Raw genomic sequence first — 12,753 nt, forward strand, 5'->3', positions numbered from 1 at the left:
TGAGAAGGGCGGAGAGTTCCTCTGCAAGTACCTGCTTGTGTTGGAAGCTGAAGGACTGAGCTCCCGGAGGGCAATTTGGAGGTTTTGAGATCAAATTGAGGAAGTATCCAAGCCGGACTATTTGAAGAACCCACCGGTTGGAGGTTACAAGAGGCCACCTTTGGTGAAAAAATTTTAACTTCCCGCCAACCGGTAGATCGGCCAGCACAGACACTTTTATGTCGGTTATGGTCGCCTGGAGCCAGTCAAAAGCCCGTCCCTTGCTTTTGCTAGGGAGCTGCAGGGGCCTGTTGAGGCGCACGCTGTTGACGTGAACGAGCGCGCTGGGGCTTAGCCTGAGCAGGCTGGTGGGCAGGTGGATTGTACCTATGCTTATTATAAATATAGGAAGCATTCCTCCTTCCCCCATAAAAATGTCTACCTGATGAGGTAGATGCTGAAGGCGTCCGGTGGGAGAGTTTGTCGAAAGCGGTTTCCCGCTGGTGGAGCTGCTCTACCACCTGTTCGACCCGCTCACCAAAAATGTTATCCCCCCGGCAAGGAGCATCCGCAATCAGCTGCTGGACTCTATTCTCCAGGTCAGAGGCACGCAGCCATGAGAGTCTGTGCATCACTATACCTTGAGCAGCGGCCCTGGACGCAACATCAAAAGTGTTGTAAACACCCCTGGACAGGAATTTGTGACACACCTTCAGCTGCCTGACCACCTCCTTTTCAGGCTTGGCCTGCTCCGACGGGAGCTTATTGACCAAGTCCGTCAGCTGCCGCACATTGTTCCACAAGTGGATGCTCATGTAGAGCTGGTAAGACTGGATCTTGGACATGAGCATAGCAGAATGGTAGGCCTTCCTCCCAAAAGAGTCCAGAGTCCTAGACTCCCGCCCCGGGGACGCCGAGGCGTAATCCCGAGAACTCTTGGCTCTCTTGAGAGCGGAGTCCACAACACCAGAGTCATGAGGCAACTGGGTCTTCATCAACTCTGGGTCTCCGTGGATCTGATACTGGGACTCAATCTTTTTGGGGATAGTGGGATTAGAAAATGGTTTTGCCCAGTTCGCCAGCAATGTCTGTTTCAGGACATTATGCAGGTGAACAGTGGACGACTCCTTAGGTGGCGAAGGACAGTACAGGACCTCAAACATCTCAGCCCTGGGCTCATCCTCAGTAACCACTGGGAAGGGAATGGCTGTAGACATTTCCCGGACAAAGGAAGAGAAAGACAGACTCTCAAGGGGAGAAAGCCTTCTCTCTGGGGAAGGAGTAGGATCAGAAGGAAGACCACAAGACTCATCAGAGAAATATCTCGGGTCTTCCTCTGCCTCCCACGAGGCCTCACCTTTGGTATCGGACACAAGTTCTCTGACTTCAGTCCGAAGCCGAGCCCGTCTCGACACCGAGGAACTATATTCCTCTATGGCGATGCCAAGAAGACTCCCTCGCTGGTGGCAACGAAGCTCCCTCCAGTGACGTCAACGGGGAGTCAACTTGGGCGGCAGCGGAGGCCGATGTCGCAAGCGGTACCGGCGTCGCAGTCCTCACCACGGGCGGCCGCCGCATCTCTCGACGGTACCGATGGCGCAAGCACTGGTGGTACCGGAACAGATGGTCGCAGCAGTCCTTCCAGAATCCCTGGAAGAATGGCTCGGAGGCGCTCGTCCAGAGTGTCTGTCGAGCAAGGTTGTGGGGCCAGTACAGGCGACGAAGCCAGAATCTGCCTGGGGCGAGGAGGCGGTACCGGGCTGTCCGGAGAAGAGCGCATCAACACCTCCTGTATGGAGGGTGAGTGATCCTCCTGGCGTTGACGCTTCACGGGTGCCGAATCCTTCGACGCCCCGGAACTCTCGGTACCGTGACGGGAAGGCGACCGATGACGGTGCTTCTTCGCCTTCGCTCGAAGCACGTCACCAGTACCTCCCGGTACTACTACTACTACTATTTAGCATTTCTATAGCGCTACAAGGCGTACGCAGCGCTGACGAGGAGGACGTGGAATCCACATGTCTCCTCGGGGCCGGGTCCAAAAGAGGTCGGTCCCGGGGGGGGGGGGGGGGGGGGGGGGGGCCTGTACCGCAGGAGCCCTCGAAGCAGGTGGAGACCCACTCGATGGCTCACTGCTACCAGCGTGGGAAGGTCTGTGGACAGCAATTACCTGCACTCCTGACGTCGATGCAGTCTCCGATGCCGACATCGGTACCGCTGGCGTCGAAGTACCGGACAGAAGGTTCCACTGAGCCGATCTCGCCGCCTGGGTCCTCTTCTTTAGTTGAAGACACAAAGTGCAGGCGTTGGGACGATGACCAGCCCCCCAGACACGAAACGTGTGGATCGTCCGGATGCACCGCGTGCACTTCTTGAAGCAACTGGTAGGCTTCGAGGACATGAGCGAAAAAATCGCGCCGATGCCGAAAAAAGGCACCAAAAACTGGGGAAAACCCCCCCGTACGGGTGGCCAAAATGGCCGCTCGCAATAACGAAAGGAAACTTCGGAAAAAAACTAAGAAAAAACTACAGGGAAAGTAAAGTTTGTCTTTTTTTTTTTTAAAACAAAAAGACGAGCGAACTCACTCAGAAAAAAAACACCTAACAGCGGCGAAAAAAGGTGCGAGGGCTCTCTCTGAAGCGCAGAACAGCTGAAAACAGCCGTCCTGAGCCGCGGAAAAAAAAAGAGACTGAGGAGCACGCTCGCGCTACGAGTGGGAAGACGGTCGTGCATGTGCGGTGCGCGCATGTACACGCAAGGGCTAGCAAACTTTGTTGCTAGGAGGATTTCCGATCCTGAGGCTGCTGTCGGATGTCACCCATCAGTGAGAACTAGCAGCCTGCTTGTCCTCAGAGAATGGAAGTGCTGCGCTCCCAGATGGAATCGAAGATACCTCCTGTGAGCTGGAAGTATCGGGATGTGTGTATAAGCATCCTTTAAGTCCAGAGAGCATAGCCAATCGTTTTCCTGAATCATGGGAAGAAGGGTGCCCAGGGAAACCATCCTGACCTTTCTCGGACCAGGTATTTGTTCAGGGCCCTTAGGTCTAGGATGGGACACATCCCCCGTTTTCTTTTGCACAAGGAAGTACCGTTCCCCCTGGTGGAACGGGCTCGACCGCATTGGTGCTAAGAAGAGCGGAGAGTTCCTCTGCAAGTACCTGCCTGTGCGGGAAGCTGAAGGACTGAGCTCCTGGTGGGCAATTAGGAGGTTTGGAAATCAAACTGAGGGAGTATCCTAACTGGACTATTTGGAGAACCCACCGATCGGAGGTAACAAGAGGCCACCTTTGGTGAAAAGATTTTAACCTCCCTCCGACCAGTAGATCGTCCGGCACGGACAATTTGATAGCGGCTATGCTCAGCTGGAGCCAATCAAAAGCCCGTCCCTTGCTTTTGCTGGGGAGCTGCAGGGGCCTGTCTGGGCGCACGCTGTTGACGAGAACGAGCGCGCTGGGACTGAGCCTGAGAAGGCTGTCGGGAAGGAGGATTGTACCTACGCCTATTGTAGGCATAGGGAGCATTTCTTCTTCCCCGGAAAAAACATCTACCTGATGAGGTAGAAGCTGAAGGCGCCCAGTGGGAGAGATTGTCCATAGCGGTTTCCCGCTGGTGGAGCTGTTCGACCACCTGCTCGACTTTCTTGCCAAAAATATTATCCCCCCCCCCCCCCCCGACAAGGGACATCTGCAATCCACTGCTGGACTCGATTACCAGGTCAGAGGCACGCAGCCATGAGAGTCTGCGCATCAGTATACCCTGAGCAGCGGCTCTGGATGGAACATCAAAAGAGTCGTAAGCACCCCTGGACAGGAATTTACGACACGCCTTCAGCTGCCTACCACCTCCTGAAAAGGCCTGGCGTGCTCCACAGGAAGCTTGTCCACCAAGTCCGCCAGTTGCTTTACATTGTTCCACATGTGGATGCTCGTGTAGAGCTGGTACGACAGAATCTTGGCCACGAGCATAGAGGACTGATAGGCCTTTCTCCCAAACGAGTCAAAAGTTCTAGATTCCCGCCTCGGGGGCGCCAAGGTAAAATCTCTAGTACTACTGGCCCTCTTGAGAGCGGAATCCACAACCATAGAGTCGTGAGGTAACTGTGACCTCATCAACTCAGGTTCTCCATGAATCTGATATTGGGACTCAGCTTTTTGGGGGATGGTGGGATTAGTTAGTGGTTTCTTCCAGTTCCTCAGCAATATCTCTTTAAGGACATTATACAGAGGAACAGTGGATGATTCCATAGGTGGCGAAGGATAGTCAAGGACCTCGAGCATCTCAGTCCTGGGCTCATCCTCAGATACCACAGGGAAGGGAATAGCCACAGACATTTCCCAGACAAATGAAGAGAAAGAAAGACTCTCCTGAAGAGAAAGCTTTCTTTCTGGTGAAGGAGTAGGATCAGAGGGAAGACCACAAGACACCTCAGAAGAGAAATATCTGGGATCTTCTCCCTCATCCCACGAGGCATCCTCCTTGGTATCGGTCAAGAGTTCCTGAACTGCAGTCCGAAACCGGGCCCGTCTCGACGCCGAGGAACCATGTCCCCGATGGCGATGTCGAGAGGTCGACTCCCGTACCGGCGGCGATGAAGTTCCCTCCATCGATGTTGACGGGGAGTCGACCTGGGTGGCAGCCGATGCCGCAAGCGGTACCAGTGTCGGAGACCTCACCACAAGGCCAGAGCCAGATGCCGCTTCCATCAACAGTGCCGAAGGCGCAAGCACCCCCAGCACCGGAACAGACTGACGCAGCAACCCTTCCAACAAACCTTGAAGATTGGCTCGGATGCGCTTGTTTAGAGTCGCTGTCGAGCAAGGCTGCGGGATCGGTGCAGGAGTCGGAGGCAGAATCTGCAGAGGGTAAGGAGGTGGTACCGGGCTGTCCGAAGACCGACACCTCCTGAGTGGAGGGTGAGCGCTCCTCTCGGCGTCTGCGCTTCATGGGTGCCGAATCCTCCGACGCCCCGGAGCTCCCAGTACCATGCTTAAAAGGAGATCGATGACGGTGCTTCTTCGCCTTCGCTCGAAGCACGTCATCAACACTCCTTAGTACCGACGAGGAGGACATGGAATCCTCGGGGTCGGGTCAGAGAGTGGTCGGTCCAGCAGGAGTCTTCAAGACAGGTGGAGACCCACTCGATGGCTCACTGCTCCCAGCGTGTGGTGTCCGGACAGCCATTAGCTGTGCTCCTGATGTCGATGCCATCTCCAGTGCCGATATAGACGCCGAAGAAACAGGCGAAGCTCCAAAAAGATGATCCCGAAGAGCTTGTCTCGATGCCTGTGTCCGCTTTTTCAAGCCAAGGCACAACTTACATGCGTCTGGGCAATGGCTGGGCCCAAGGCACTGAAGACACCACGCGTGAGGGTAAGTACCCGAGATCGCCCGGTTGCACTGAGTACACTTCTTGAAGCCGCTTGGCGTCCTCGATGACATGGAAAAATAGCGGCGGCAAAATCAAAATTCTCGATTGTGCCAAAAATAAAGGCACAAAATGAGAAAACCGCGTCAGAAGTGAAAGAAAACTCAACAGGATCTAAAACTAAGAAATAAAAGGGTTTTTTAAATTTTTTTTATTAAAGGGAAACAATTTAAATGAAAGAAAAACAAGGGAAAAGGTAGACAAAAACCGAAAAAACAGCGAAGGCTCTTTCAGGGCACACGGAGAGAGACTGCAAGCAGTCACTCTCTACCGCGGAGAAAAAAGAACTGAAGCGGGACTCTTGCGCGACGGGTGGGAAGATGGCCGCACCCGCGCGCTCGAAGGCTCTAGCAAACTTTTTGTTACTTGTCCTTGGAGAAGACTGTATACAGGAGATGAGCATTGAGGCCTAATACTCTTCCACCCAAAGGAGTCCAGAGTTCAAGCTTGTCTGCCTGGGGACACCGAAGCAAAGTATTTGGAACTTCTTGCTTGTATGAGCGAGAATTCCACCACCAGGGAATGAGGAGGCAACTGCAGCTTATCAAACCCAGGGGAACTCTGGATCCGATACATGGTATCAATTTTCTTACATAAGTACTGCCATACTGGGAAAGACCAAAGGTCCATCAAGCCCAGCATTCTGTTTCCAACAGTGGCTAATCCAGGTCACAAATACCTGGCAAGCTCCCAAATAAGTACAGAACATTTTATACTGCTTATCTCAGAAATAGTGGATTTTCTTGTGGAGGACAGGGATCGAGAGAGGGGACTCTCGGTTCTTCACCTGATCATCACCAAGATCTTGTGAAGCAGGATAGTCACAACCTCTCTAAGAGGACAGTCCTAGTCCAGGACCTCAAACATCTCAATACTGGGCTCATCCCTCTGTCTCCAAATGAATTGGAATGGCAGCCGCCATTTCTTTCAAAAAATCTGGGAAAGAGGTTCTTAGGTGGAGTCTTGTCTCTCCTCTCATGGGATACCTTAGGACTCTTCCTCCCAGAAGAACCTTGGATCTTCATCAAAGAACTCCTTATAGGAAGGCCGACATTGAGCCTGCCTCGAGTATAAGGAACTTGCAACCTTGCCTGGAATGATGTCGAGATGCAGGTTCCATCCTTGGCCGCAGCAAAGCTTCCACCACTGACTCGAGGGGATATCTGCATGGGCGGCTGTGGATGCTGGCACTGCATGCAGCACAGGTGTTAGTGACCTCACCAAAGGCTGAGGGCCTTGCGAGGCAGCAGGTAGAGGCATAGCTAGCATATGAGCCCGATGCCAATGCACTCTGCTGGATAATTCCTTCCAAGTGCTCCTGGAGCATTGACCAGATGCACTCACTGAGGGTCGACATTGAGAAAGCCTGGGGTGTCAGTTCAAAGACAGCCTGCTGAACTTCCGGCATCGACTCAGGTACCTGGTCCTGGCTGCATGGAGACCCCCCCTCCCCCAGGGCCAGCAATCCCGAAAAAGCAAACAAATCAGGGCAAAAGAATGCCCACAGGGAAGGCACAAATCATTCAAAAAGAAACACTATGGATTAGATAATGTGAGGAGTTGTGAATGGATGAAGAGAGACTGATAGTCCTGTGCTCTCACAGTGGGCAGGAAGGCACTTGTGCATGCACAATGGGTGTGCTGTGAGCTCTTAAAGACACAGTGCACTGTAAAAGCATTCCGCACTGGGAGATGTGGGTGACATCACCCAAATGTGAGAATGGTCTAGGCCTGCATGTCTTCGAAGAAATTTTTTTTACAGTACAAGAAAATATTTTTGTTTTTCTGGTGCTGTACTCCATGCAATAGTCTGGATTCTTGGGGTTTCAATTTAATCTGTCTACATATTTCTATTTAGTTTATGGTTACTTAGTTTGTATTTGCTGTCTGTAGTCTGTGTGAATGACCAAGCCCACATATTCTTTTATCATGGAGTTTCTATGTAAAGACCTGACTTGTTCAGTGCTGCGAGCAGATGTACTGTTGTTTTAGGGCCGATGATGTATTTATAGTGCTGACTTTTCCTAGGTAGGCTCCTTATGCAAGTTCTCGTAATTATGCTGGAATGCTAGATTTGCTCTAGGTCCTGAGTGAATTATTGTACAGTTTTGTATTACTTCACAATATGCTTACTGCTGAGACAGATTATGTTGCTATTACTGAGATACTAGAAACAAATATTTTTGTATGGCAAGTATTGTGGGGAAATGTTATAGCTCTGCTCTACACCAATTGTTGGGGGAAGGGTCAAGTGGTTCTGCGGGTGCAGAATATACATTTGGATTTAAAAAACTGTATGGACGAACTATTATGTGCATATGTTGAAGGAATGTTGAGGGAGCTATGGCTCATTGGTGGCTGAAGAGTGCAACCTGTTGCCCCTCCCTCCCCCAGCTCTCAACATGGCCTGCTAGCACTGAATCCTGCACTGCTGCCCACTGCAGTTATTTGTTGGGAACGGGAGAGAGGTGGGACAAGGTGGTGGCACGTGTCTGGTTTTTCTCTTTCAAAAAATTGGCAATCCTAGGCTCACCATACATGTAGCTGGTGGGGATCTCCAAACCCCACTAGCTGAGAACATCTGAAGTCTATGTAAACACCCACAGGAAAACTGCAAGTGTCAAGGCAGTGGCGGCCCTACCATTAGGACACCTGAGACGGGGGCCTCAAGCAGCACTCTTCCTGGAGCGGCATCTCCCCCTTCCTTCCTCTATTCCGTTCCCCAAGTCTACCTTCTTTTCCAATTTTCCAAAAGGCAGTGGCGGCAGCAATTCCCATACGCTACCCTGCCACCAGCACTGGCCTTTTCTCTTTACTGTGACCCACCTCTCTGATTTAACTTCCTGTTTCCTCAGAGGCGGATCACAGTCGCTTTTTGGAAAATGGGAAAGAAGGTAAACTCGGGGAAGGGGGTGGAGGAAGGAAGGGAGGAATACCAGACCGTGGCCCAGGGGGGTATCTCAGCCCTGCCTAAGGCAGCATCTTGCCTTGGGCCACCCTCAAGTCAAGGTTAGTACTCTGAACCACCAATTCTGTTACCACGAGCATGATCAATTCTAATGAATGCTTAATTTGTGCATGAGAACTGAGCATGCCTGGGGTGCTGGCAGCATACTTGCACATGCCCAGTTCATGTGTGAAAAAATTGAGCATGTCCAGGTGCCAGTGCCTGCAGCTCAGAATGCTGTCACTGACTGCTGAATATTTTTTTGTAATTCTTGATTTACAGTATTTTCAGAAACATACATTAAGAATCAAACTGTTACCAGACCAGAATCTCATATTTTAAACATGGGTTGGTAGGTTGTAGATGTCTTCCGTCTGGTAGGACTTGAGAATTCTCACCAGCTAAGGTATCTAATTTTTAAATGTCATAGGGGAGTGGGGGATGAGGAAATGCATGTCCACCCAAACTACCTATTGGCCCACCCATAAATTGCCTTCAGGCTACGCTACTGGTTTTAGCATTCATATATCCAACTGAGATAGAGAAAAAAAATTTTCAAACGTTCACATGTACCCAAGCTGGAAACGGTCTCTAACTTTCCACAGAAAGAAATGCAAAGTAAGGTTCCTCTCTCACTACCGGAACTACCTGTGGCTGCTGCTGGCGCTGCTGGTTGGCTTTCTGTTTGGCACGGCGCTCCAGGAACTGCTTGGCAAACTCTTTGGCTTCCAGGGTATCCCCCAGGTAAGAACGAATGTAGTCATGGACATCATAGGGGGAGTCCACCTCCTTCAGGAAGGAGACGAAAGTGGGAACTGAAAAGAAATAGGTCATTCACACTCAGTTCTCCCTTGTTTACCCAAGATGTCACACACTTTGCAACCAAATTCCTGATCCCCCTCATCTTGAAGCAAGTATTTAGTAGACTATTGTAAATGTGAAAATGTTTTTTTTTTAAATAAAAAGAATTGGAAAGCTGGCATTTTCATTCCGAGGTAAACATACCATCGAGGTTGTTGGAGGTGTTGAGTGCATGCAGCATTTGCTCACACCACTGTGTGAAGCCATCCTGTGGTCTTCCAATGCCTTGCAGTAGCTTCAGCAGCTTCTCCTCTTCATCTGTCTTCTTTCGGCTTGGTCTGCTGGGGACACCATATGACTCACTGCAAGGGAATACAGAACAAGAAAAATCAGCATAGCCTGTGACTAGCTAGCAACAGGCAATGGAAATTTTGGTGTCCATTGTCCACTCCTGATAAAGTAATTCTTTACCTAAGACCTTTGTGTTATCTTTCTTTCTGCAGGATGGAAGAAAGCTAAGTTCCTCATCTCTTAAAACTTTCAACTGATTGTTAATCTGACCAGGATCTCATACTCTCCTTTCTCTAGCTGAGATATTTCCACAGTTTCGTTACTGTGGAATATTAAGCACAATACAAATTAGAAGCAGTCTTTTAATCATCAAAAGACTGCAGAAACAATTAAATCTATTTACCCTGGAAGGCCTGAAATAGACTGTATGGTGAAAAAACTGAACATGAAAGGACAAGCTAAAACAAAAAATTTCCCCTGTATCTTATTCTCCTCAAAGTTTGGACCTCAAAAATAAAAACAATACAGTCTGAAACCAAATTCTACATCTCAGTGGGTCCAATTATTACATTCTCTGTGTCCTGGAAGGCTAAATGTGACATTCTGTAGGGGCACTCCCCACTTTTCTTTTTTTTTTTTTTTACATTTGTACCCCGTGCTTTCCCACTCATGGCAGGCTCAGTGCGGCTTACATTTTCCCCATTCTGGTTAAGATATTGAGATATTCATTTGGAACTTTTCTATCACACACTTGAATATCAGATTCTAAACATTTGCAGAGGATATCACTTTACTTATTCCTGTGATTCTCAATAAAATAATTCTCACAAATTCTGTCCAAACTTGTATTGATCTCGAAACCCGGGCAAATTTATATTGGCTGTCATTGAACATTGGTAAGACCAAATTGTTATGGCTGGGTTTGATTTTTCCTTCAAACTATGCTTTTATGCTTAAGTATTACTCTCCCAAATGAACCCTCTTTAAAAGTTTTGAACTATTAATCCAATGCTTACTTTTGAAACTCATTGTAGCTTGTTGAGCAAGAAAAAGTTCTGGAAATTAAAACGATTCTGAAGTATCAGAAAATACCCTTGCCTTGCTCATTGTAAACTTGTTCAAGCTCTTTTACTGTCTCATTTGGACTACTGTAATGTACTTTATGCAGGTTGCTCTGCCAGATTGAAAAAAATGTTTACAGACCTGGCAATACCTCTACCACATTAATATATCATGCACATAAAACAGGAGAGGGTGTCCTTCTACTGAGCAGCTTACACTAGTTGACTGTGTATTATTTTAAACTGTGCACATTAATATTTAGTATTATTCATGGCTTAAGCCTTCTTTGCTTAAGACTTTTGGTATCTAGCACCGAAAATCAACAATCAACTAAATATCCACTTTTCCTATGCAGTGAAAAACAAACAAGTCCTTTCTCGCCTGTTATTTTTTACCAAGCAGCTAAAGCCTGAAATTTCTTGCCAGTCATCATAAAACAAGAAACCAATTATACTGTATGAGCTTTTTAAGGAAACTCAAAACCTGTTCCAACAATTTAGGAGAAAGCGAAGGTACTTACCTGTAGCAGATGTTCTCTGAGGACAGCAGGCTTTATATTCTCACAAGTGGGTGATGTTGACCCGCGTTGCCTGGTCCGGAACTTATAACTAGTATAAGTAGAGCTTTGTGAAGTGTGAGACATGCTCCACCACTAACACGCGAGTGCCTTCCTTGCCTGCTACAAGAATGTGGCCTCCTCAGTTTAATACTACAGCAAAAACAAAATAAAAATAATAGAGGAGACAACTCCAAAGGGAGGTGGGACTGTGAGAATATAAAGCCTGCTGTCCTCGGAGAAAACCTGCTACAGGTAAGTACCTTCGCCTTCTCCAAGGACAAGCAGGCTTATCCATTTTCACGTGGGGAATCTCTAGCATCCAGGCTCACCAAAAACAAACATGGGATAATTGGGACTCACAATGGTGAGGACACAACATACATTAACCTGAAACTATATACAACTGAGTGACAGTGTAGCCTGAAACAGCATAAAACGGGCCTAGGAGGGTGGAGCTGGACTTGGACTCTAGACCCCAAACAGATTCTGCAACACTGACTGCCCAAACCGACTGTCACGTGGGGTATCCTGCTCAAGGCAATAGTGTGATGTGAATGTGTGGACTGAAGACCACGTCACACACTTACACATTTCTTCAATGGAGGCTAACCTCAAGTGGGCTACCGACGCAGCCATGGCTCTGACATTGTGAGCAGTGACATGACAGTCTAGGGCCAGTCCAGCCTGGGCGTTAAGTGAAGGAAATGCAATTTGCCAGCCAATTAGAAAAGGTGCGTTTCCCCGATGGTAACCCTCATCCTGTTGGGATCAAAGGAAACAAAAAGTTGGGCGGACTGTCTGTGGTGTCTGTTCTGCTTCATTTAGTGGGCCAATACTCTCTTGCAATCCAAGGTGTGCAAGCTACTTTCACCAGGATGGGAATGAAACAATTGACTGGTTCAGATGGAATTCCACCACCACCTTCAGCAGGAACTTAGGGTGAGTGCAGAGGACTACTTTGTTGTGACGAAACTCAGTATATAAGGTGCATCCACCATTAAGATCTGAAGCTCACTGACTGTACGAGCTGAAGTAACAGCCACCAAAAAAAAAAAATGACTTCCCAGGTCAGTTACTTCAGATGGCAGGAATCCAGTGGCTCGATAGCTCTCATCAGATGGGTAAGAACAATGTTGAGACCCCATTAACCTAGTGGAGGTTCGACAGGGGGCTTTGACAAAATCAAACCTCTTATGAGGCTGTCCCAGAGATGGGCTTACCCTTTCTACAAAGTTGATGATATGCACTGATTGCACTAAGGTTAACTCCTTATGGAGTTGGTCTTGAGACCAGACTGATAGGTGTAGAAGGTATTCTAGCAGGGCCTTTTTAGGGCACGCAAGGGGACCTAGAGTCTTGCTCTCAAACCAGACGGCAAACCTCCTCCATTTGAAAGAACAGCACTATTAGTGAAGTCTTTCCTGGAAGTCAGCAAGACCTGGGAGACACCCTCCAAAAGACCCAAGGAAGCAAATTCTAGGCTCTCAACTTCCAAGCTGTGAGAGACAGAGACTAAGTTGGGATGTAGAAGAGGCCCCTCATTCTGTGTGATGAGTGTTAGAAAACACTCCAATTTCCACAGTTCTTCAGAGAATAACTACAGAAGAAAAAAATGTATCTGCCGCGGCCAGTATGGCACATTCAGAATCATGGTTCCACGGTCTTGCTTCAGTTTCAACAAAGTTT

At 48.7% G+C, this 12,753-nt stretch overlaps 1 protein-coding gene across 6 annotated transcripts in view; it reads right to left on the reverse strand.

Moving 5' to 3' along the window:
* GIGYF1 (GRB10 interacting GYF protein 1) overlaps positions 1-12,753 on the reverse strand; it is a 316,678-nt gene that overhangs the window by 33,202 nt on the left and 270,723 nt on the right. For all 6 annotated transcript variants that reach the window (XR_003939962.1, XM_030186350.1, XM_030186348.1 and 3 more), the window contains exons 22-23: positions 9,360-9,517; positions 9,003-9,169 (exon numbers count right to left, since the gene is read on the reverse strand). Coding sequence is in view for 5 of the 6 variants with exons in the window: in XM_030186350.1 (XP_030042210.1) it covers positions 9,003-9,169; positions 9,360-9,517 (325 nt within the window). In the remaining variant the exon portion in view is untranslated. The remainder of the gene's footprint in view (positions 1-9,002; positions 9,170-9,359; positions 9,518-12,753) is intronic.

Source organism: Microcaecilia unicolor, chromosome 14 (genome assembly GCF_901765095.1).
Source record: "Microcaecilia unicolor chromosome 14, aMicUni1.1, whole genome shotgun sequence".
Classification (NCBI taxonomy): domain Eukaryota; kingdom Metazoa; phylum Chordata; class Amphibia; order Gymnophiona; family Siphonopidae; genus Microcaecilia; species Microcaecilia unicolor.